This window comes from Sycon ciliatum, chromosome 10 (genome assembly GCF_964019385.1).
Source record: "Sycon ciliatum chromosome 10, ocSycCili1.1, whole genome shotgun sequence".
NCBI classification, from domain to species: Eukaryota; Metazoa; Porifera; class Calcarea; order Leucosolenida; family Sycettidae; genus Sycon; species Sycon ciliatum.
The window spans coordinates 4,506,064-4,530,025 of NC_088652.1; the positions used below are offsets into that span (position 1 = coordinate 4,506,064).

General features: G+C 47.6%; 2 protein-coding genes and 1 long non-coding RNA gene across 3 annotated transcripts; 2 read left to right on the top strand and 1 right to left on the bottom strand.

Moving 5' to 3' along the window:
* Window positions 1–790: 790 nt before the first annotated feature.
* On the top strand, window positions 791–6,095 carry LOC135825825 (uncharacterized). Its single transcript, XM_065338455.1, has 3 exons — window positions 791–1,032; window positions 2,230–2,481; window positions 5,258–6,095. Exons 2-3 carry the CDS (start codon window positions 2,333–2,335, stop codon window positions 5,487–5,489), a joined length of 381 nt encoding a protein of 126 aa, XP_065194527.1. The 5' UTR covers window positions 791–1,032; window positions 2,230–2,332; the 3' UTR covers window positions 5,490–6,095.
* A 3,738-nt stretch (window positions 6,096–9,833) lies between these two features.
* On the bottom strand, window positions 9,834–13,432 carry LOC135825575 (uncharacterized). The gene is made up of 2 exons (XR_010555088.1): window positions 12,275–13,432; window positions 9,834–11,523 (listed from the first exon to the last, which is right to left on the bottom strand). It is a non-coding gene; the product is annotated as an uncharacterized LOC135825575 (long non-coding RNA).
* Window positions 13,433–14,326: 894 nt separating this feature from the next.
* On the top strand, window positions 14,327–22,574 carry LOC135825683 (uncharacterized). The gene is made up of 4 exons (XM_065338303.1): window positions 14,327–14,733; window positions 16,524–16,872; window positions 19,747–20,019; window positions 20,809–22,574. The coding sequence occupies exons 2-4, from the start codon at window positions 16,564–16,566 to the stop codon at window positions 21,724–21,726; spliced, it is 1,500 nt and encodes a 499-aa protein (XP_065194375.1). The 5' UTR covers window positions 14,327–14,733; window positions 16,524–16,563; the 3' UTR covers window positions 21,727–22,574.
* The last annotated feature ends 1,388 nt before the right edge of the window (window positions 22,575–23,962 follow it).

Consider the following 23,962-nt stretch of genomic DNA (forward strand, 5'->3'; position numbering starts at 1 on the left):
AAACACATTGCACGTTACATGCAATTTCGATTCCTTCACTGTACATGTAGATCTACATGAGAAAAGGAACAAAACAGTCCAGCTGCAGCATGCATTCTTGATCAATAATCTGGCACACCCTGGTTTCAGTCAACCACATGGTACTGTAGCAACTAAAAGTGCTTATAGCCGAGACACAGGCAGGAAGTGCTATAATATTATGTATGCTTTCTTTTCCATCTCCATCACAATGAGGAAACTCAATACAAGTGCAGACTGCCTCTTTTACGGCCAAAGAAACACAGTGTATGGTGAAAAAGTGTATTAGGAAAAAATCGCCAAATTTTTGGGCAAGTTACTATCAAGACAATTTTTGCTTTATGAGCAACCTAGGACAATGGACTTTACATACCTGAGGTCTGGGCAGTGTCCGGTAGTTCTTTTTTGGTTCTCACGCCATCAAATATTTTGGCATCCAAAAATGATAAATTCTGTACGACGCAAACTGTGGCTCTGCTGCAACATGACGGAAAAATCTCTGGCGGAACGGCTTCCAGATTTTGTTTAGGGACTATCCTAGCCCTCAGCAGGCCAAGTTACAATAGCATTCATGAAAGTTTTCTATGCCAAATCGAAGACGATCAAAATGGTGATTCTGCTCAAAATTGGTCACAGAAAAAGTCGAAAAAAGCGGCGTCGTCATCTTCATTTTGCATACAGATTCGGGTCCTTTTTGGCCCTTGCGGCCTTGGCGCATGGACTGTATAACACGGACCATGAACACACGTCACGGTGACGTGAGATTCAAACGGTTTTGCTTTTTGGTTGAATGTTTGTATTCATTTTTGGTTACCGGCCTCTAAAATTTGTCGTGATAAAGCAGCTCCAAATGGCTTCTGAAGCAGCGGCCCCTGGCCATGGCGTGGAGACGGCGACACTGGCCATGTCCTGATTTTGGTTTCCGGAGGCCAGGTTCGGCTGTGTGCACGGCGTACTGCGCACCAAAGTTGGCTACGCGGGGGGACAAGATGCCCGACCCGCCTACCATCGAATGTAAGCAAACGAGCAAAGGAAAGACGTTAGTTTGGAGAATCTGAGATGGACGTTTGTGGTTTGCCAAGTGCGAGCAACTACTCCTGTCTTTGGTGCGAAATGTCGGCACACATTCATTCAAAATAATTTAATAGATCCTCAGTAAATTTTCTTTTGTGTCCAAATTTAAATTTAAAAAAAGGTTTTGGAAAAGCACTGAAGCATTGGGGACGGAAAACTGTTGGTACGAACCCAATTTCATCATGTTTTAGGGCTTTCTCCGGAGAGTGATGTCCTCCAGATGCAACTGTGCGTTTTTTCGCACCCCGGGGTCGGAGTGCCGTGCGCGAGCGTGGTGCCCAAGTGCGGTGCACGAGTGTATTGTGCGAGTGGTGCGGGCGCACACAGAAAAAAATGCCACCTCTTCTTTCCTCAGTGCATCACTTTCTCATGAGAGTGAAGTTGCAGCTGGTTTATTGTAAGTCAACACATATTCGGCGCGTATTTATTTTCGGCTATTTTCCAGCCTGGGCGGCTTGTACCTACCGTAATGTCGCATATGAAAGCAAGTGCTTATGGCCGTACAGGCCGGGGTTCAAACCATGCTTCTGTTCAAGATATGCTTATATTCGAAACATGCTTCTACGTCAACATCTTTCAGTCTACACTGTGCAGTGCACATTGTCACGTGTGTAGTGTGCAAGTACGGGATACATGCATGCTTCTATTAAAATTGTGCGTCTGTGCCATGGCGCGTTTTTAAAATCGGTTTCTGTTCGAGTCGTGCTTCTATACGGGTCATGCTTTTATACGGGTCATGCTTCTATACGTGTCATGCTTTTATACGTGTCATGCTTTTATACGGGTCATGCTTTTATACGGGTCATGCTTTTATACGGGTCATGCTTTTATACGGGTCATGCTTTTATACGGGTCATGCTTTTATACGAGTCATGCTTTTATACGAGTCATGCTTTTATACGGGTCATGCTTCTATACGGGTCATGCTTCTATACGGGTCATGCTTCTATATGGGTCATGCTTCTATACGGGTCCTGCTTCTATACGGGTCCTGCTTCTATACGGGTCATGCTTTTATACGGGTCATGCTTTTTTACGGGTCATGCTTTTATACGGGTCATGCTTTTATACGCGACACTGCAGTATATGTTATCACAGCTGAATTCCCGATTCTGTTGGTCAATGTTTGTGCTTCAGCGGTGACCACAGCGAGTGCATACAAGTTGTGTTCGACCCAGCCCTCATCACGTTCCAGCGCATTCTCGACGTGTTCTGGACGGGCCACGACCCGACGGTGCCGATGAATCGCCAGTACCTGTCCACTATCTTCTACCATAGCGATGAGCAAAAGAGAACGGCGGAGGAGAGTCGTGACTCGCGGCAAGCAGTTCTAGGGAAGAATATCGTCACACGTATCAAGCCACTCGTCACGTTTTACGACGCAGAAGAGTAAGCCCGGGTGGCGTGCAATGGTTTCTGTTGTGTGTGAGCTTAACGAGTTTGAGTTGCGCTGTTGTGTACGCATTATACCGTGTTTCCCCGATCACAAGGCGCACTCGATTATAAGTCGCACTCCCCCTTTCAGGTTCGAGCTATATTGTTTTAATACACTCTCACTAGTAGGAAGTCACACTCGATTGTAAGTCGCACCCCCTTCTTCGGCCTTGAAGTTCATTGTAAAAAGGCTCAACTTATATTCGGGGAAATACAGTATGTGTGTGTGTCCATGTGTGTGCGTGTGTGTGTGTTTGTGCGTGTGTTTGTGTGCATGGACGCATGCGCGCATATGCATGTGCGTGTGGTGTATGGACGACTCTGGATCTTTGGGCATCGATGGTTTGGAAACCTGCTTGTACTTGTGTACTGGATGTCACAGCCTGATTGATTGATCGATTTTATTTGGATTCGCGGGACCAAACGAGCAGGAGTGCTCAATAACAGGGTAGCGAATGGTTGAGTTGTGCTAGGACTATGTGACAATGTAGTGTGTGCGTGGGGTGGTGGGGGCTACGGAGGCCCGATACAATGTAAGGGGATGGGAGGAGAGAAGGCCAGCGGAGAGTCAAACTCAGAAGAGGGAGGAGAGAATAGCTGAAGTACACGTTTACTGTGCGAATTCGAATAAACCAAACGAACAGCAAAACGAGTGCACAACTCACGAGAATAAAGAGGACTGAAGCACAGAATTGAACTCCTGAAGTACACAGCTGACGAGAATAAAGACAGGAGCACAGAAATGAACGGGAGGCAGTCTACGAAGTGGTGGTACCATCGGTGCATGCACCACGGTACATTATCACATTATCGGATTTGCGAAGTCCGTGGGTACTGAATACCATGGTATGGCCAACTGTGTAGCAGTCTACAACGACTTACGTGTAGGGAAAGGCAGCTCGGCGGAATGCTGGGATGTTGCCCATGGCTCGCACCGTGTCAGGTATATGGTTCCACAACAGGCAACCGCAAGATGCCGGTTGGCATTGGCCTGCTTGGCTTCTGGCTATTGGTTGTTGTAGGCCCAGACTGCGCTGAAGGCGAGTTGCTCCGCAGTTGCGAACAAACAGTGCCTGCAGAGCAGGACTGGCACGGTTATGAACGCACCGCCATACCAGCACGAGCAGTTTCTGGCGATATACCTCGTCCATGCGATAAACAGAGAGCCTCTCCAAGAGGTCACTGGCCGTGGTAAATCGTGGTCGTCTGAACACCGCCCTTGCTGCGTGGTTTCGGGCCACCTGCAAGTGGTTTAGCTAGTTGTGGGTCAAGCCGGAGCCATATGCTGACGATCCATATATTAAATCCGGCATGATGACAGATAGGAAGTACTTGCTTCGGCTAGCTAGAGTGAGGCAGCGTCGCGCCCATCACAGACTACCGATCTTCCTAGCAGTGCGTGTGATGCACCGGTCAACTTGCGGTTGCCAGGCCATTTGTTCATCGATCAAGACGCTGAGGTATTTCGCGCTGGTGGTGTGCGGAAGGACATCATTTCGACAGCCTGGTGCCAAGTTTTCAGAAGATAGACACTCATCCACGTAACCTTCCACCCCCCCCCCCCCCCCCCAAACGAATGATACCGTATTTCCGCAAATAAAAGACCGTCCTCGTATACAACGACTTCCTCGAATACAAGGCCGGGGCAGGGGGCGATTGAAAAAATACAAGACCGTCTCCGATTAGAAGACCGGGCCTACTAAATGAGAAGTAGAAAATATAGAAGACCGTGTTCAAACTGTGGGAAAAAAAGAAGACCGTGTTCAAACTGTGTAGAAGAAAATGGAAGAACGGGGGTAAAACTGTGTGGCGAAAAATAGGAGACCGGGGTCAAACTGGGTTGAAAGAATAAAAGACCGTCCTCGAATACAAGACCGTCCTCAATTATAAGGCCGGGTTAGGACGAGTTTGAAAAAATAGTAGACCGGCCTACTATTTGCGGAAATACGGTATTCGTTTCAGGGACGACTAAAAACAATTCCACCTCCACCACTTAATTATTTACGCACATCAAGTACCGTACTGGCAATATATGTTGCCGCGTAACGCGTAACGCAGGGGGGTGCGGCGTAACGCGCGACCAGGCTAGTGCGACAAATTTTCGTTGAGTTCGTAACGCGCGTCCGGCGGGGTGCGGCGATCTTTTCATTGCAGTTTGCAAAAAATGATACGGCAATAGCAAAAAAATGATGCGGCAATAGCAAAAAAGTGATGCGGCAATAGCAAAAAAAGGACTGCGGCAATATAGAAACCTGTGTAACGGCTCCTGTGCGACTTTGCATGTAACGCCCTGCGTGCGGCAAACATGTGCCAATGTAACGCTTCATGGCCTCACTGCGGCAACATATATTGCCAGTACGGTAATACAAATAAAAGGGGGTTTGTAAACTGACAACCGCTGTATTTAGTTGCTAATCACACTTTAGCTGAACATTCTTTTATTTATGATGTCGATTAATTATTGACGTTTCGGGCCAGTCACCCATCGTCAGAACCAGCTAAAGAGTGAATAGCAACTAAATAGAGCGGTTGGCAGTTGGCAAACCCCCTTTTATTTACAATGCAGTTGGGTGATGTCTTCCACTTTCTGAATCAAGTAATACAATGCAGTTGCGTGATGTCTTCCACTTTCTGAATCAAGTAATACAATGCAGTTGCGTGATGTCTTCCACTTTCTGAATCAAGTAATACAGCCTGCCTTTCTAATTCTGTCTGTCTTTGCCCACTCCAGTTACCATCAGAAGTATCAGCTGAGGCAGATGGCACCGGAGGCGCTCGCTCTTCTCGGACTGTGGACTGGGGATGAGGTCAAGGGCTCGCTGACCGCGGCCCGGCTCAATGGCTATATCAGCGGCTACGGTAGCGAGGAGGACTTCGACCGGGACTGGCCGCGTTTCGGAATCCATGACGACAACGTGATGGGAATAATACGGATGAGGTGTGCGCCCGCTTCTCAGCTTTAGTCCCACCGAGTGTTTGTCACATGATGAACACCACTGGGTGCAATAGATTGGCGAGTCACAAACGGAGGGAGTGAATGCTTTCACTGCTGTCACGTTGCACACCGTCATATTCAGCCGAGTGGAATTATTCTGGCTGAATGATGCAGCGCTGCCGTGTCTTCATAACTAATGGTGCTTTCCTCAGGCCATGTCGTCATGCCTATCGTTTCTTTGCTCAGGCCGTTTCGTCATGGCTACCATTTGCCGTGCTCGGGCCGTATCGTCATGACTACCGTTGCGGTGCCCAGTCTTGTGCCTGGCCAGCGTGCGGAGATCGCGTCCTTGTGTGCAACCTCTGTCGATCGTTATTTTCTGATAGTGCATGACTGTGCAGTGGTGGCAGTGACTTCAGACCTCGCCCTGTTTATGATGTCCAGTTTTGCACAATCAGCATTGTTCGCTGACGCTGCCGGTCGGAAATTTTGTGGGTGTTGCTGAATCATGGCCATGCTGGTCATAGATGTACTCAAGTGGATATTAGTGCTGAGTCGTTATCATACTCATTGGTTTGAGAGAATGATGCAGTCATTTTTGTTGGTTATACTGTAAATTAATAGATATTAATGATTCGGTGGCCATGTGTGAGTGAAGTGTGTGTACTTGTCCTGTGTAAGCTCGACCGAGCTCAGTAGCATATCACCTTCGTAGGTGGAGTGGCAGCGGTGTGTGTGTGTGTGTGTGTGTGTGTGTGTGTGTGTGCGCGCGGGTGTGTGCATGTGTGTCGTGCTTCTCTTGCGACGGACGTATACATGGTACGTTGTACGTGGTGTGTGTGTATGTGGAGGGGGGGGGGGGGGGGTGCCGGGGTTTTGTTCTGTGAACTCATCATTTGATCAAAGAGGCAGCTGTGAAATGTCTTTCGGTGTGGGAAGCTCTCTGTGAGTGTGATTCTTGGTGTGTTGTCTTTTCGGCGAGGCATGCTTTTCAACGAAATATCATACTGTGAATCGTCGTTGGAGGTAGAGTCGTTCTGTGAACTTTTTTTCGACAATCGGTCGCACACTCTGGTAACCATGGTGACTGGCTGTAGAAATCTACCACTACTGGCACTGTAGTAGTACTACTACTACAGTGCCAGTGCTGGCCAGAGAAATCCATCCTTTTGGATAAAGTACAGTAGCAGCGCGTTCCAGTGCACAGAACACAACTCATATTTTTATTGTGTAGAGCCCGCCGCTATTTTATTCGTGGGCTGCCTACGGTTGGATTTCTTTGCCCATGGCATGCCAACAATGGTACACCACTCCATGGGCATGGCATGGCATGGTTACCAAGTTAGTAATAGTTAGTAACTACTCACAGTTACACCATGCATGGTTATTGCCATATTGGTATGTCTACACGTGTCGTCTACATCATACATGTGCAATGCCTGTGGCTGTGGCCATGCGCCCGCTAACTGCACAGATCAGACTCAAGTCAAGAGCCAAGTACTATAGTACTAGTCTGTAGTAGAACTTCTTTGTACAACCATGTACATTGGTACATGTATTGTAATAATTAATTATTAATTATCCTGAACACTGGTTCTCCACCTTGTTTCATGCTGTCAATCTAACAATAACCTGATAACCTTGAACGTCATGTAGATCTACATGAATGTAGTTCAGATCGCGTGATCGCGTGAGCATGCACTGAGCAGCGGGTATGACTATGATCAAGACAGGGCCTGTCACCATGGTCACTTGTCAGTGTCACTGAGTGAGAGCTAGGGACGGTAACCATAACCATGATAGCCCAAGAGTATGCAACGCGAAGGACTAAAGGGACCGTCACTTAATTTTTGCCGACTACCCGCCAAAAAAATCCTTTCGTTTCACGTGTCAGACACGTCCGCGAGCGCGTACGATCGACTCGCGCGCGCCCGCGCTACCTTTCACGTCAGGCTATCTGTTCACGCCACATGGCTGGATAGCGCGTACATGCAAACATGATTGAAGACTTGCAAAATCAATTTTTTTCCAAGTCCAGGCGCTAGGCCTAGGCAGCACTAATCAGTCTAAATCTAATGCCTAATGCCCAGGCAGCTGACTTTATTTTCGGAGAAACACTACTCATTGTAGTAAAAAGTAACAATGCGATATCATCTAGGAAGGATCGCTACCCTAACGCGAAGGAAAGGCCTTGCGCGGCTGCCCTACGAAGTGTTGAAGAAAGACTCATCAAAGTTTAATAGTTGGTGGACGAACATCTCGCTGGCGCCGGAAAACTTGGCCCCCAACGATGGTATTTGGTGAATCATCAAGCATAATGTCTTGTAGCAGTGCTCACCGAGGAAGGAGAACGCTCTAGTCGCTGCTGTTGTCCGTTTCATCCACGTTGGGCGTTAGCTGCACCGCGCCTATTGTGTTTTAGTATTCCATGGACACACATTAGCATTCAGAGCGATTGTGGAGCCACAATTTACTTCACACAGCGTTGTATTGTCCACGAGCGCAAACTTCATTATCAGCAGTACCTGTTACTCTTCATCCTACATGTAGACTTGGAGTATACACGGCCTTGTCACGACAGCGACAGCTCTACAGAGTGTTCAAGTGAGAAACATTAATTTCTTTTGTTGGTGGCCGAATAAATGGCTGGTTCCGAAAAAACACGGCCTGCACCGATGGTGTTTGGTAGATCATCAAACAGGGTGACCAGCAGTGTTCACCGAGGAAGGAGAATGCACTCGCCACCACTCCGATTCATCCAAGTGGGCGTTAGCTGCGCCGCGCCTATTGTGTTTTAGTATTCCATGGACGCACACTAGCGTTCTCAGCGATTGTGGAGCCACAACATATCTTCATGCGGCGTTGCACTGTCCAAGAGCAGAAACGTCAGCAGTGACCCATCATCATACATGTAGATTTGGAGTATACACACCATGCGCCAATGGGCCTTGGCACAACAGCGGCAGCTCTACGGAGTGTTCAAGTGAGAAACATTTGTTTCGACTTTTGGTGGACGAACAAATCGTCGGTGCCGAAAAACGTGGCCTGCGCCGATGGTGTTTGAACCATTGAGGGCTCCGGAAGCAGCAGCTGAGCCAGATCAGCCAGTCTTGCCAACTCTCAGTTGCCGGACTCCGTGCTGCAGCTAGCAGCACTGGCACCAGCCGGAAATATTTTTTCCGCCGATACCCGTTACTTCCAGTTCTGTCAAGGGCATGACTGGAATCCATTGCCAGGTGATGACTTTTTACTTTATGTGTTATTTTGCTGCCGAGTTGTTCAGAACTTTTCAGCCCCGATCTGTCCATGTCTACATGTCGGCCATCCGCAAACTTCATGTGGAAGTTGGCTTTACCTACCCGTCAGGCCCAATGACTCTCCTCGCAAGGTTCCTGTCGGGCATCAACAGGTCATCATCGACACAGCGTTATCGCCTGCTGATAACCACTCAACTTCTCAGGGAGATTAGCCGGCATGTTGCCTTTCCACGGATGTGGCACCCTCATGACAAGGCCATGCTAAGGGCAAACTGACTGCTTTATTTTAGCTTTACATTACCGCAGTCAGTCCAGCACAATACGCCAATCGTATTTCACTATTACTCGCGTGTCATAATTGGGGATATGGGCTGCTCCGCTCTATATCCCTGATATGCCAACTAGACGAAAAGTGTGTTCTGAGCCTGTATCGCGTATAATACTAATAGGCTCATCGTAAAACAAATAATAAGTCTTAAAAATCAGGGTTCACGTGACACTCGGGCTCCAGCCAAGTTTTCCGCATCCGCAGGAACGCTACCCCCCTCTTGAATCATAGCATAGTGGACTCTGCAATGAACAGATTATGAAACTCCCTGCAGATTTACTACGGTCATTTCTGGTGACTGGTCTTGGGGCACCGTGGAAGCTGTGACTGGTTGCCAAGTTTTGTTTTGTGACTGATCATGGGGCATTTGTGACTACTTCGAAGCACAGCTCTGATTGATCACAGAGTCTTACTGTTGTGAATATTTATATCGATTGAGAAGTCAAGCAGCCACGGGGCGCTGGCCTTGCAGCTGTGAGTATGCATACGGTACATATTCACATGACTCTATTGTATGCTGGACACTGCTGGTCCATTGTTGCAGTGTGTAAGTGAACTGCAGAACCTATTCCGTGATGAAACACCTACTCCTGAAAGACTGAATGTTTGAGCTAATAGTCTTTTACTTCACTCTCATGCTGCTCATATAATTATACCATACGCCAGAAGACCCTAAGTTACAAGTAGTTCTAAGATTTGGTGGACCATGTGACCATGTGGTACTTTCACTCTACAGCCAAGTCAACCTCTTCGTGAACACACAGGGTTTTCCTCAGACACAAGCGAATGGTTTACTCCACTCTGGAGAAGAACACAGTTTGCTCTCTCAAACACCAACCGCAGATAACTACGGAATGTACTTCAGAAGTAGGAAGTGCAACAACTGCTAGAATATTGAACTGTCGTCCACACAAAACAAAATTTTAATAAAGACAACTGAAAACCAAACACACATGCAACTGCCAACATGCATGTAACAGCAACTGCAAGCCAGAACTACAGACTCCGCGCAGGGAGGAACAGGGGAAACAGAGCTAACGCTTCCGACTCCGAGAGCTTCGAATAGCAGCGGACAAAACAATCCATCAACCTTGCGTGTCACCTTGCGCTACCGCAAACGAACACCTATGGATGCACAGTGCAGCACAGACTCAGTGCATGCACGGTGTAATAACTGGAGTACATGTAAACCGACAACGGTCACCTTGCACCCTATGCAGTAAGTTACATAGGCGGTGCCAACAAAAGAGCAGGGTTCGTGTATCGTGCACACTCCAATGGCACAGCAGAAAATGTTCTCACCAACAGCCACTGCTAGCTGTTTTGTCATCTTGCTGTGCCAAATGATGCTGTATAGACGCGCCAAGCAGAAATGGACTGCTTATGAGCGTGAACAGGCTGGATGGGGTGACTGATGGACTGTCGGAGTTGGCGAACCACAGAAATCGTGTCGCAACTCTGTATGCTGGGTTGGCACTGATTTGTAAAATGGCCTTCTCAGTATCGCAGGTCATGACGATTGGTGGCAGGCAAAATCGTAGAACAATGATGAATTGCCTAATGGCTAGGTCGTTGTTAGTAAGATTGCCTGAATCCTGGATGTCAACACAGTCTAGGTCCCACAGATCTGGGATGGTGCAGGAGTCGGAAGTTGCATCAGTTAGAGAAACGATAGCTGGCATGGCTGCTCATCGGCGTAGCTGAGTGCTTGGAGTGACGTGTTCGGCCAGTCACCACAAAACCGACTGTGGTAGGCAGAAACTGTAGTCCTGGCGGAAGTCCTCTGGTGCTCCACGTCAACTGAGACTCCCAGAGGAAATCTGCACCGATCAAGACGACTGACTATCTTACGGTCAATGGCGATACTGGTTGATGCTGCACTAGCTGCTGTTGCGCTAGATGCTGGTACCTCGTCAGCCACAAGCTGGTCAGCTACTATGTTGGTACTTCTGTCAGATTTCTGTTGAGATTCAGGGCAGATCGTGACATGATGGTGACTCTGATTGCCGGGTGACCCATGCGAGAACACACATTACACTTGCGGGTGGCCTTGCACTGAGTTGACCGGTGCCCTGTGCGCAAACACACAAAGCAACGCTTCTGTTCAATCAGTTATTCTTTCCGCTGTGCTACTGTTGTGTATTTCGCGCAGCTCTTGTCCAGGTGAGATCCGCCGCAGAATGAACACCCTCTCATACTGCTGGCATTCCAGTTAACATCAGACCGCTTCCTTCTGGTGAACTTGCATGCGCCTGTCACCAGTGCCCCTGCAGAATAGTGAGTGACATCTTCTGCTGTAGTACCGCCTGTGTTTGTGCGGCGCAGAAAGGCGTCTTTCATGATAACATAACGCTTCAGTGCTGTTCTGAAGTCATTCAGTTTCCATTGTGTCCCTGCATCTGAAAAGCCTCGCGATTCGTCCAGTTGAATCAGCGTTCGGCATGATCCGTATCTTGGTCACAGCACCGTGTGACGATCTGGTGACATCAGACGGATATAATACACAAGAGACAATTGTGATATTTCTACGTTGTGTTTACTTCAGATACATAATCTAAATAAAAGGGGGGTTGTCAACCGACAACCGCTCTATTTAGTTGCTTTTCACTCTTTAGATGAAAATTCTTTTATTAATTATGTCGAAAAATTATGCGGTTGTCAGTTGACAACCACCCTTTAATTTACACTGCAGTTGCGTGATGTCCACCACTTTCTGTACATAATCTAAGAGTACTAACAGCCACTGACTTCCAACTACCAAGGGAAAGCAAGCCCAAGCGCAGGAGAACCGTGCGCGCGCGGGTACGTGACATGTAATATCGTAGTAGAGCTGGCAGGCAAGGCATGATCAGGGGTTCAGGCCCTGCCTGTAAACGCTCTGATTGGCTCAAACCCTGGCAACAATCACGTGACATGTCTGAAAGTACAAGTAGTTGCGATTTATGCTGAAGTTCTAACTAACGGAACACGTGCAGCGCTACACCATGAACCGTGTGGAAACAAAAATAAGTAGAGGAGACACGGGATAACAGACATGAACTCAGGGTCAAACTGATAACTGTGAAACGTGAATGGATGCAGTATATGGAGACAAAACAAAGTCACAGAATTCAGTACGTAACAAGTACTACACACTAACCTCGTACATGAGAATGTCACGACACCATTCGAATTAGCTCTTACACCCCACTTATGTTTCAGTCAGTAAGAGTACACATGCGTACTTACGTTGACTCTATTTTATCTGACTTGTCCAACACCATCGTTGTGAGCCTTCGGCACTTGGGAATACACAGGACGGATAAGATAGCAGCAAGAGCATCTCCCCGCTCTGTGAACACAGCTCAGACGCCATGCTTCATGATTGTGTGCCCATGGAATACAAGGACACAATAGACTTGGTGCAGCTAACGAAATGGATGAACGGTCGACGGCCTAAGTGTTCTCCTTCCAAGTTCCTCGATCAACACTGACAGTCACCACATACCATGCTTGATGTTTCAAGCACCATCGGCGCAGGCCACGTTTTTCGGCACCGACGATTTGTTCGTCCACCAAAAGTCGAAACAAATGTTTCTCACTTGAACACTCCATAGAGCTGCCGCTGTTGTGCCAAGGCCCATTGGCGCATGGTGTGTATACTCCAAATCTACATGTATGATGATGGGTCACTGCTGACGTTTCTGCTCTTGGACAGTGCAACGCCGCATGAAGATATGTTGTGGCTCCACAATCGCTGAGAACGCTAGTGTGCGTCCATGGAATACTAAAACACAATAGGCGCGGCGCAGCTAACGCCCACTTGGATGAATCGGAGTGGTGGCGAGTGCATTCTCCTTCCTCGGTGAACACTGCTGGTCACCCTGTTTGATGATCCACCAAACACCATCGGTGCAGGCCGCGTTTTTTCGGAACCAGCCATTTATTCGTCCACCAACAATAGAAATTAATGTTTCTCACTTGAACACTCTGTAGAGCTGTCGCTGTCGTGACAAGGCCGTGTATACTCCAAGTCTACATGTAGGATGAAGAGTAACAGTTACTGCTGATAATGAAGTTTGCGCTCGTGGACAATACAACGCTGTGTGAAGTAAATTGTGGCTCCACAATCGCTCTGAATGCTAATGTGTGTCCATGGAATACTAAAACACAATAGGCGCGGTGCAGCTAACGCCCAACGTGGATGAAACGGACAACAGCAGCGACTAGAGCGTTCTCCTTCCTCGGTGAACACTGCTACAAGACATTATGCTTGATGATTCACCAAATACCATCGTTGGGGGCCAAGTTTTCCGGCGCCAGCGAGTTGTTCGTCCACCAACTATTAAACTTTGATGAGTCTTTCTTCAACACTTCGTAGAGCAGCCGCGCAAGGCCTTTCCTTCGCGTTAGCATTGTTACTTTTTACTACAATGAGTAGTGTTTCTCCGAAAATAAAGTCAGCTGCCTGGGCATTAGGCATTAGACTGATTAGTGCTGCCTAGGCCTAGCGCCTGGACTTGGAAAAAAATTGATTTTGCAAGTCTTCAATCATGTTTGCATGTACGCGCTATCCAGCCATGTGGCGTGAACAGATAGCCTGACGTGAAAGGTAGCGCGGGCGCGCGCGAGTCGATCGTACGCGCTCGCGGACGTGTCTGACACGTGAAACGAAAAGATTTTTTTGGCGGGTAGTCGGCAAAAATTAAGTGACGGTCCCTTTAGTCCTTCGCGTATGCAACTGTGTCTGTGATCTCTTTTCTATGGCCTATATCATGGGCCAACCGCGCGGCGCGCTGCCTTCATTACATCATTCAGCTGCAGTCCGCGGGGACTCCGCGCACTGCGGAAAATCAAACACCGCATTTTCCCTCTGGTTTGAAATGAACTTTCGTACGGAACTGGAGTTCACGCGCCAAAATTTAGAGATCGCGTAGGTAAAGGAACAAATCGAGCAAAAACGGATGAGCTCGGACGAGACATTGTGGGTTTGAATGCATGCTTTCAGAGCGTGATGAAGGCAAGTTAGGCAGCGCGCCACGCGCACGCAAGCACCCATAATCACTACGTCTTGTAGTTGCATACTCGTACTCTTGGGTTATGGACTAGCTCTTGGTCATGGACTCTTGCCAGTCTTGGTCATACACAATCAAAATCTCTACTACAAAAAAAAGCTGCAAGAGGTCTACACAGTACTACAGCCTCAGGGGCGTTACTTGAGCCACACACACGCACGTCTAGACGGATTCAGTGCACCGGTGAATGGCATGCAGTGCCTACTCCGCTGATCCGATCCATCCAGTGCTGCCAAAATAATAAAAGAGGAAACTGAAAAGAATAGTTTTATTTCAGGAACAGTTACATGGAGAGAGAATCGGAGAAGCAATGTTCTGCTGATATGAATAATTGATACCGTGTTTGGCGTGATAGTCAAGCCTGTGTGCCGCGTGCAAATAGCGAGGATCTCAGTGACTTGTGCAAGGACGATACGAGTAACAGCAGAAGAAGGATGTGATTCCTGGGCGCGAGTATTCTCGCCTAGATACCGTAGCGGAAGTCGCGGTGCATCAATCGCCCTGCACCGAGCTACAGCGCGTTTGTAGACTAGGAAAAAGCTACTTGGTGGTTCGCGGAGCAGCCTACTGCTGCCTGGAATGCACGACCGTTCGTGTGGACGATGATTTCCTGACGTGGCCAATGAACATCAGGTACTACAATGAATCAATGATGTACTGAGTATGTGTTATGACTGTACAGTCACTGAGTGTACATGTAAAGCAAGCCACTGAATATACCAAGTACGCCCCTAAACCTACTGGCAGTACTGCGTAGATCTACCTGCCAGCCATCCCGAGTTGGCCAGGACCGTCCCGCTATCGAGGGTGGCACTGAATAGGCACCCAAAAGTCAGGGCTCACCACGACCATACAACGCGTCAATAACGGTCATTTGGATTTGACCAATCAGCGCACGGCAAAACGGGCTGTTTCTTGCAATTGTGGGGTGTTTTCTGAGTGGAGCTTGGCTGTATTCGTTGGTTTTAGACATTAGGCCATTGTGGATTCGTGTTCAGAAGGTGTGTCTTTGGAGGGTTACCGTCTCGAATTTTTCGATTTGGCCTTCGTTTGGCTGAGATCGGATGGTGAAATCACTCAAACGCGAAGGCGTGCGAACAAGTGAATGAAGAGAAAATTAATAATCGGGGACGGTAAACCGATAGAGAATTCCAAGACCTTGAAAATGAGCTATCGATGGTGAGAATCGGCCAAGGAGAGCCGCTGTTCTACTTTTTTGAAGACATCAAGGTCGGCCGTGCGTCGCGGCGCGCACCAACAAAAACTGGCAACCGTGCGCATATCTGCATGTGCAACAAGAAAGGACAGAGGAGACAGCAAGCGTTCCAAGTGAAGAGTTTACCTTCGTGTTGACTCAAGCTAAAGGACTCATGCCAGTCAGGGATCATACCAGTCACCTCTCATCATGGTCATGACTAAGGGATTCATTTGTGGCCAGGAAACTCCCCACTCGCAGCGTGAAAGCTGCGAGGCCAAACAGAAAAGAGTGCCGAGTCGCGATCAGGAAACGCTGAGTTCTACTGACAACATTGGTTAGCTAGGCGCGGCAAATTCTTGTAGATGCCAGGACTCAAGTTCACCAGTACCTCACGGACATATCTTGGTCGACACCCACCAGCGGATTGAGAAAAATGACTTGGAGAAAGGACGTCTTCTCCGCGTGTCTTTACCGACATCAAACAACAAGATTCGCTTCGGCACTGGCCCTTCGCTGTACAGAGTAGACCAGGGAGTCGTAAAATACCGGTATTTTACGACTAGACTGTACATCGCTGTACATCGATGAGCATGAACTCGGGTGCGTAGCCGCTATGACTGCACAAACTCTGGCTTTGGCGGCAACGCCATGTTTTCAAAATGGTGGTCGACGCTTTTTGAATTTTGTATGGTGGTGGTGAGCCCTGAAAGTGCATTTTTCGCATGCCTCACACAGCTACATTTGTATACGTTTTCACACCTACAGTACAGTGCTGGCAACTGAAATCCGACCCCCTGAGCGGTGGGTTCACATTCTAGCGGTATCTGTTTCGTAGTTTCACCATCCCGTGTAGGGTCTTTGCGATGTGAGCGCACCGCTCAGGGGGTCGGTCGGATTTCAGTTGCCAGCACCGTGGGTACTCCTGTTCAGACAAAAGTCAGACAAAATCAGCCATTCAAAGCCAGGCTAGTACTCTCTGCCTTGCTCCGATGTTCAATGAAAGCTCTGGTCGCAGTTTAGGATGCACAGCAGGGACTACAGTATCCATGATCTGCTTATACACCACCACACTCCATTATTCACCCCGGTGTCTGGAGATATGTGGATTTTGTGTAGAAAAAAAGAAAGAAGAACATGTGACGGTCTTTTGGGCCAAGGAGAGACAAGTTAGCATAATTCGAGTATGATTAATTTCGTCGGATTGCCACCTCTGTTAACTGTCCAGACTCAACGGAATGAAGCTAGCTGCCTTTTAAGCTGCTGCGATGTCTCTGCGGGACAGATTGAAGAGGTGTGTTCGCCAGCTGAACCTTGAATTGAACAACGAAGAGATCACCGACTACTTGGTCGGCGACAATGTCCTTTCGTCGGCAGAGTACGATTTGATCTTAGCGCGGGTATGCAAGGACGGTCGGCACGCTGGCAATCGGCAACTGGTCAGCTTGATCATCCAGAAACATCAGACGCTAATGGCGCGCTTCATGATCCGGCTGCGGGAGCTGCAGCCTGATCTTGCCAATGATGTGGACACCTGCAGCGTCGACCATTCTAGCGCTGACTTCTACTTGTTTGAGGTATGGTCAATTCCCTATTTAATTTTTTTGTACTTTGAAGTATGAATAAACAAAAGAGTAAATTGTCGTGTCCGTTCCCGAAGGGAACTTACGACGGCCGCTAACACCTGGTAAACCCTAGAGGTGGATGCAGCGCCTAGCGGTGGGTCTTTTGTGTGAATGGTTAGCATTAATGAACAGCATGCTTTTCAGGAATACAATGAAACCTGCCTAAGGCGACCGCTCAAGGGGCCTTCAAACGTTTGGTCGCTGTGTACAGACGGTTTCCTTATCAAGGGCCGTTGTACTGGAAGTACAGTCAACTTCGCTAATAACGACTGCGGATATAACGACAATTCGCGAATAACGACAGAATTTCCATGCCCAGAGCAAAGTCCCATCCCACTGTAATACATATAATGAGACTTCGGGTATAACGACACTTCGCGAATAAGGACACTTTTTTGATGCCCCGCCGAGTGTCGTTATAAGCGAAGTTGACTGTAACATCCCATTTTATTTTTATTGCTATTTATTCATATTTCTTTAGGGCAGTCCCCACAGACCTAAGGTCTCCTTACGGGGTATCCTAGCCAATTGCGATACGAAATTGCCTTGGTGAAGCAGCCAGGCGGACCCCCCTTGCTCCTGGTCATAGTGGCGCTGGTCCTCTGGGACAGGAGGTACCGTATTTCCCCGATTATAGGTCGCACCTTTTCAAATACACTAAAAATCAAGGGTAAAAAAAGGGGGTGCGACTTACAATCGTGACTTACTACTGAAGTCAATTATATCAAAACAATATTTCTCAAACCTGGAAATGGGGGTGCGACTTATAATTGAGTGCGACCTATAATCGGGGAAATACGGTATCCATATCAGAGTGGTCGCCCTGACAAATTTTACTGCATGTAGTGTCAACTTGGCTAATAGTGACTGCGGATATAACGACAATTCACGATTAACGACGGGATTTTCATGCCCAGAGCACAGTCCCATCCCACTGTATACATAGAATCATTAGAATGAGACTTCGGGTATAAGGGCACTTTTCTGATGCCCCGTCGAGTGTCGTTATACGCAACGTTGACTGTACATACACCGGCTGGAGTTGCAGCTTTAAAAAATAGTTGACTGGAAATAACATCCTTTGATGCGATAGTTGTGGTGGCTCTCAAGGACAGGCCTTATCAGAGTGGTCACCTTGACAGGTTTACCGTAACGGAAGGTGCACTTTGCCTTACAGGAAAGCCCCGCGAATCTTCCTTGTCCAGTTCCTGTTTTCATTACCATCATCATTGCACTCAGAAGGCGGACCCATTTCAGGGCCTTCAGTGTCATTTTGAAAGTTTTATGATATGGCCCAATATCTGAGAAAATCGACCTTCGGGGCTGTTTTGGTGAAATTGATTTTTTTTATTGCAAATTGATGTCTTGCCTTTGTAGAGTATTGTGACTTCGTTTCACGGCCATCACACCAATATTGACCATGTAGAAATGCATTTTACAGTCAGGAGTCATGTTCATGAATTGTTCTTTTTTTTACAATTTTGAAAGATCAGTGTGTTTGGAGCCACCGAAAATTGTTTCTATGTGATATCAATAGCCAACTAATATAGTAAAGTGTTTTGACTGTTCAGGTACTTCATTTCCAGCATTCCGTGACTTTATTGAGGTTGTGTAGTTGCAACAGCAGCAATAGCAGCATTAGAAGGAGAGGTGATTTATCTGTTCTCCTGGTGATGGACATACTTGACAGGATAGTCTGCAGCAGATTTTGACGGAACACCATGATACATGTAACAGCATTCACTTACTTATTGCGAAGGAGTCAAACAGAGCAAATGCGTCCAGATTCGCCTTGTTGCACTTTGTGGAGACTGACCATTTCCAAACATCAGTAACACAGCCTGACAAGCGTTTCACACCACCAACTCAAAAGTAACAGAATGTTACTCGAGATTGCCCAGCCTCATGTGCTCCGTGATGGTCTGATTCGCCATTAACATGTTATTAGCTCGAGTATCGAGCTTGCCATCCAAAACATTTTAGGATCATCGTCACAAAGAAAACTCGCATCATTTCGTGCTGTTTTAGAAGGTCTGGCGTGACACTCAGGAAACAGTTCTGCCACTCGCGCAAGGGCGCCCAGCGACCTTGCAAGCGGCGTACCCTCAGGAATCCACCTGGTTGTCCTTGCCTGGAGCTGTAGCAGCTATCGCTGAGGCAGACTGTGGTTGGCCTTGATCATACTTATCCAGGCCAAGTCCTCATCATCGTCGCCCCCGACAGGTATGTACCGCGTGTCACTTGCGATCGATTCGCCTGACATGCGCTCTCAGAACTAGAAGCGCTGTCGCCGCTTGACAGGATATCTACAAAGAACGATGCATCACCGTCCATGGGATCGCGGCTGCTGTGCTCCGTGAGCCCAATAACCAACTGACACAAGAATCGCCTTCAGTTTTCTTCCGCCATTGTCGTCTCTGCGCTTTGCTTTGACGGAATCGATTTTTTGCGAACAAATCTGTTTTTAGTGTTTTCTCAAAAAAACGCGTAGCCCCGAAGGTCGAAAGTCTCAGATATCGGGCCATATTATACTGCCTGTTCTGGATTATAAGCCGTACCTAAAACACTTGTAATCAACCCCCCCCCCCCAAAAAAAATTCAATACTTCAATGGTCAAGTGAACGGTTATTTACACGGTGGATGTCTGTATTTCGCGACATAAAACCTGGGTGCGACCTGCACCCCGAAGAATACGGTACTGCAATGGAAAGTAATTAAGGAGCTCAGAGGCGTGTGGTATAGGCCATTGGCGTGTTCAGCTGGATGGTATGTGCTGGTTCCCCATGCAGCCAGCCCAATATGTGTCTTTTCTTTGACGTTCTGCAGAACGCTGAGTATGCACCCGAAATGCACGGGCTGCCACCCAGTCGCCCCGGCTCTCCGTCAAAGCTGGCCACGGCAAAGGATCGGGAGATCGAAGACCTGCGGAAGGAGCTGGAGGAGGCGCGCGTGCAGGTGGCGGGACTTTCAAGCACCTTCCTCGAGTTGACGTGCAAGGGTTTCCGAGAGGGGACGGATTTTGACCGCGAAGGAGCTCTTGCCAAGGCATGTGTTCGCCACTGCCAGCTATACCGGAATAACTATGGGGTGCTAGAAAAGGTAAGCGTGGCACAGTGGTGATGTTCCGAAGCCTGACTACTATTATTGTTGTAGGCTTTTCCGCGTTGGCATCGCCAAGCAAACTTGGCTAGCCTTCGCATAAGCTGCTCCATAATAATGAGACGAAACGATGCATGCATGTATATACGATCTAGGACAGAACCAAGGTTGCGGACATATTTTTGAAGAAAGCTGCAAGTTGTGTTGAGGAACACAAAGTTGCAAACACTATGAAAGTAAACTGCAAGAAATGTGTTGGGGTTGATCTCATGATTATTGTAGTCACAGGTTGTGTTAGTAGCATGAAAGGTTGTGTTTTCACAGGTATATTGTTTATATTCCTATTCTTTTACAGGATAATATTTTCACAAAATATGTTAGCCTCACCACTGTATTAAAGCCAACAAATATTCGGCGCGTATCTATTTTCGGCCTGGGCATTTTGCTCGAAAATTTGTTAGAGCTGAAATTTAGTTTTGCAAGGTTAAGTGTGACAGTGTAGACGGGCAGCAGCAGTACAGGCTGAAATTTTGAGGTGGCCGAAATGTGGCTTAGCCCTGGGAGGCCAAAATTCAAAGGTGCCGACATTTGTAGACTTGAAACGTATTCAGGATCTAGCAGTGCTTGTACATTGCTGCGTTCTGGTTGATGTGTTGGCCTGAACTGGGCCATCATTTCAGTACGTGTATATGACAGTGATCATGAATGGCATGTTTGGGCATCTAAACTGCTGTTTGCAAAGTTATAATTCTTCTTTGTTGTGTTGTGTTGTGTTGTGTTCGCATCCAGTTTCAAGTAAGAGGTGCCTTGCCACCCAACACGTTTGGCTGCAATGCCTGCGCGATGGACGGCTACATATACGCGTCGGTGTCGCGTGGCCAATCACGCGTGCGTGAGCTGCTGCGCTGTCCCCTGAACGATCTGTACAGCGGCTGGAGACCGCACACGCTGCCGCTTAGTCGCAGCGTTACCTGGGGCCACGTGAAGATCTTCACCGACGGCGCCCATCTGTACTGTGCCGCTACGGAGAACCGGCAGAGCTCATTGTACACGGTGTTTGCTTGTCACAAGGGCGACTGGTCTTCAGTGGTCGACCTGCCGGCTGTACGCTACGACTTCCGTATCGCCATCGCTCACAACCAGTTGATTATCGCCGGCGGCTACGTCCAAGACCACGTTCCGTGCCATGACGTTATGGCGAGCCCCATCGACTCCGATAGTCCTCACTACGGCACGTGGCATAGGATCGGCGTGGACAAGTGTTTCCGCAGCATCCCAGCCATTGTGTCCGACGACGATCACGTGTACGTACTGGGCGGCACGGGAAACTGGGACGATCTCACTAGCCAGGTCACCGTGACGACGTTGCGTCGCCACTCGCCCTTCCACTATGATCTCCAAGCAGGCGCCATTTGCAATCTCCCCGTGTTCTCAACGTTTGCCGTGAACGTCGGTAAGAGCATTGTGATTGCTGGTGGACGATTGCTTGACGATCAGCACGACGAGAAGGGAAAGATCACCGGCCAGTGTAGTGTCTACGATCCCATCAAGGATCGCTGGCTGCCACTGCCGTCACTCGTCATCGCCCAGAGCAACCCGGAGGTCGTTGCCCACGGCAACAAGCTCTACTGCTTCTGGGGCCAGATGGGCACGGACTACGACATGGCTGAACGGCAGTGCGAGCAGATTCAGGTGCTGAATTTCTGAGCGACATGCGTATGCCAGTAGGTGGATCTCTGTCTGCGACCATAGACTCACTGCTGCTGTCATGCGATGAACAATAATAATATTATTTTCGAGTAAGGGGAAACAGAATTTTATTGCAACTCATTCACGCTTGCACGATCATCAGGCAGATTTGTTTCTGGTATGAAACGGGGAATGGTTTTTTTTATTTATGCGAACGCGATTTTTGGATTATTCTGGTATGAAACGGGGAGTGGGTTTTTTATTTATGCGAACGCGATTTTTGGTCTCTAACCACTTTCTGGTAGGTCTGATTAGCCGTGGCTGGCTATAAAAACCCTGCAATCGCCGTGCAAAGTGGTCATTGGCTACCCCAGCCATATATTGCTTGGAATAAAACTAATACTAACTAAACTGATAGAATCACAGTCCTGCCGCCTCCAGGACCTCTAGACTTTTCTGTTTGATGCATTCAATTTGCTCCTCTTCTCAATCACGCTTGGAGTTTAATTTAAAGAATCTAATTATCTGCTTGAATAGGCGCTGGCGCTGAAGGCAAAGTCATTTTTAGGGACATGTTTCCTTTTGATCAAGAAAGTCATGGCATTTTGCATTCAGTGATACTGCGTTCAGTAGGCGAAGCTGGAAAAATTATTTGCACCATTGCTCTTTCACCTTTTGCATTTTTTCTCCACACATTGTACATAGAAAATAATGTGAAGCAAATCGGCTTTGTACCGATCACTCCGCGAGAATTGACCTGCGTTTTTTTCTTCGTCTAATAGTCAGTGATTGTATTTATTATTATTATTATTATTATTCGCCTGTGTGGATTCACAGGAAGTGTGTGTCACGAAGTCTGAAGAAAACGTTGAACGGTCTCTGCTTGGATGACGACTACACCATAGCTCAGTGGTTAGAGCATCGCTGGCTACAAGCGAGGGTCCCTGGTTCGAGTCCTGGTGGTGACAGTCAATTTTTTCTTCAGACTTTTCCCGTTTGTCTCTTTCCCTCAAAACCAGTTAATATTATTATTATTATTAATTTTAATATGGCAATAAGTAGGACGAGCTGAAGCGACATGTGGACTACTTTATAAACAATGTAAGCGATGGAGACGATGCAAGAAACAATCTAAAGGGTAAGGAAAATACATGTAAGAAGAAAAAGGCAATGGAAAAAAAGATGATTCGAACAAGTTTTCGTACAACACTCTTCAGGAATCACCGTTGTACTAAAGAACAAAATGAGAACAAAGGGAATAATATAGCAATAAAGGTAGGGTGACACGATACAATGACAGCACTGGAATATCGAGGTGCGATTTCTCACAAAAGCGTGCAGAACACAAGGGTATACAAGTAAGAACTAAGCGTGACAAGTACTAGTGTGTATCAGCAACAAAAACAAAAAAGTGAGAACGAACGATAATAATAACAATAATAAACAAGAAGGTGACAAAACACATTTAGGCACAAGTGGCAACAACGTTGCCACACTACACAAAAGAACATTATTTGAACAATTTTAGGGTAATAACACTATCTTTCTGGACACACAAATTCGGCTTATGAATGCGCTGACAAACAGCTTCCAAAACTTGTAACTGCAAAAGATAACCATGACGAGCACGGCACAAAACAGAAAAACAGGAATCAGAATAAGTACGACAACAGTCAGTACTAGAAACCAAATGATTATTATTATATATATATATATATTTACTTATCACACTCCACTTCACATCCTTCCACCCAGTGCGCAATCTGAGAGGCCCAAACGCGGGAGGCCTAGGAAAAACCCATCACCTACACGGCAGGATAGTTCCCTGCCGCTGTCTGCCGCTCCCCCTCTGACATCTGTGTTGGACGGGCTTGAGCATGGCAGCTCTTTGGAGGTGCGTGCGGAACCGCCATTGGTGCAGCCCTCGGGTGTGCCTAAGTCTGTACCTCTGGGTGCTTTGCATGGGGCTGTGCCTCGAGTGGTGACAGCACATCTGCCTCCCCCTGACCCTCCTCCTTCGAGGTATGTGTTGGTGGAGAGCACCCGCGGCGGTCGATTTGTCCCACCGGAACTAGAGCTGGATTCAACAAAAAGACCAACAACCATGGCTGCAATAAAAACACCAGCTTCACATCCAACAACAACGCCAGGTTCACATCCAACAACAACAACAACTAATCCACAAAACAAAGCAGCAAATGACAGACCACGGAGATCTACAGCAGATTACAACCGGACCTATGAATTCACGGTA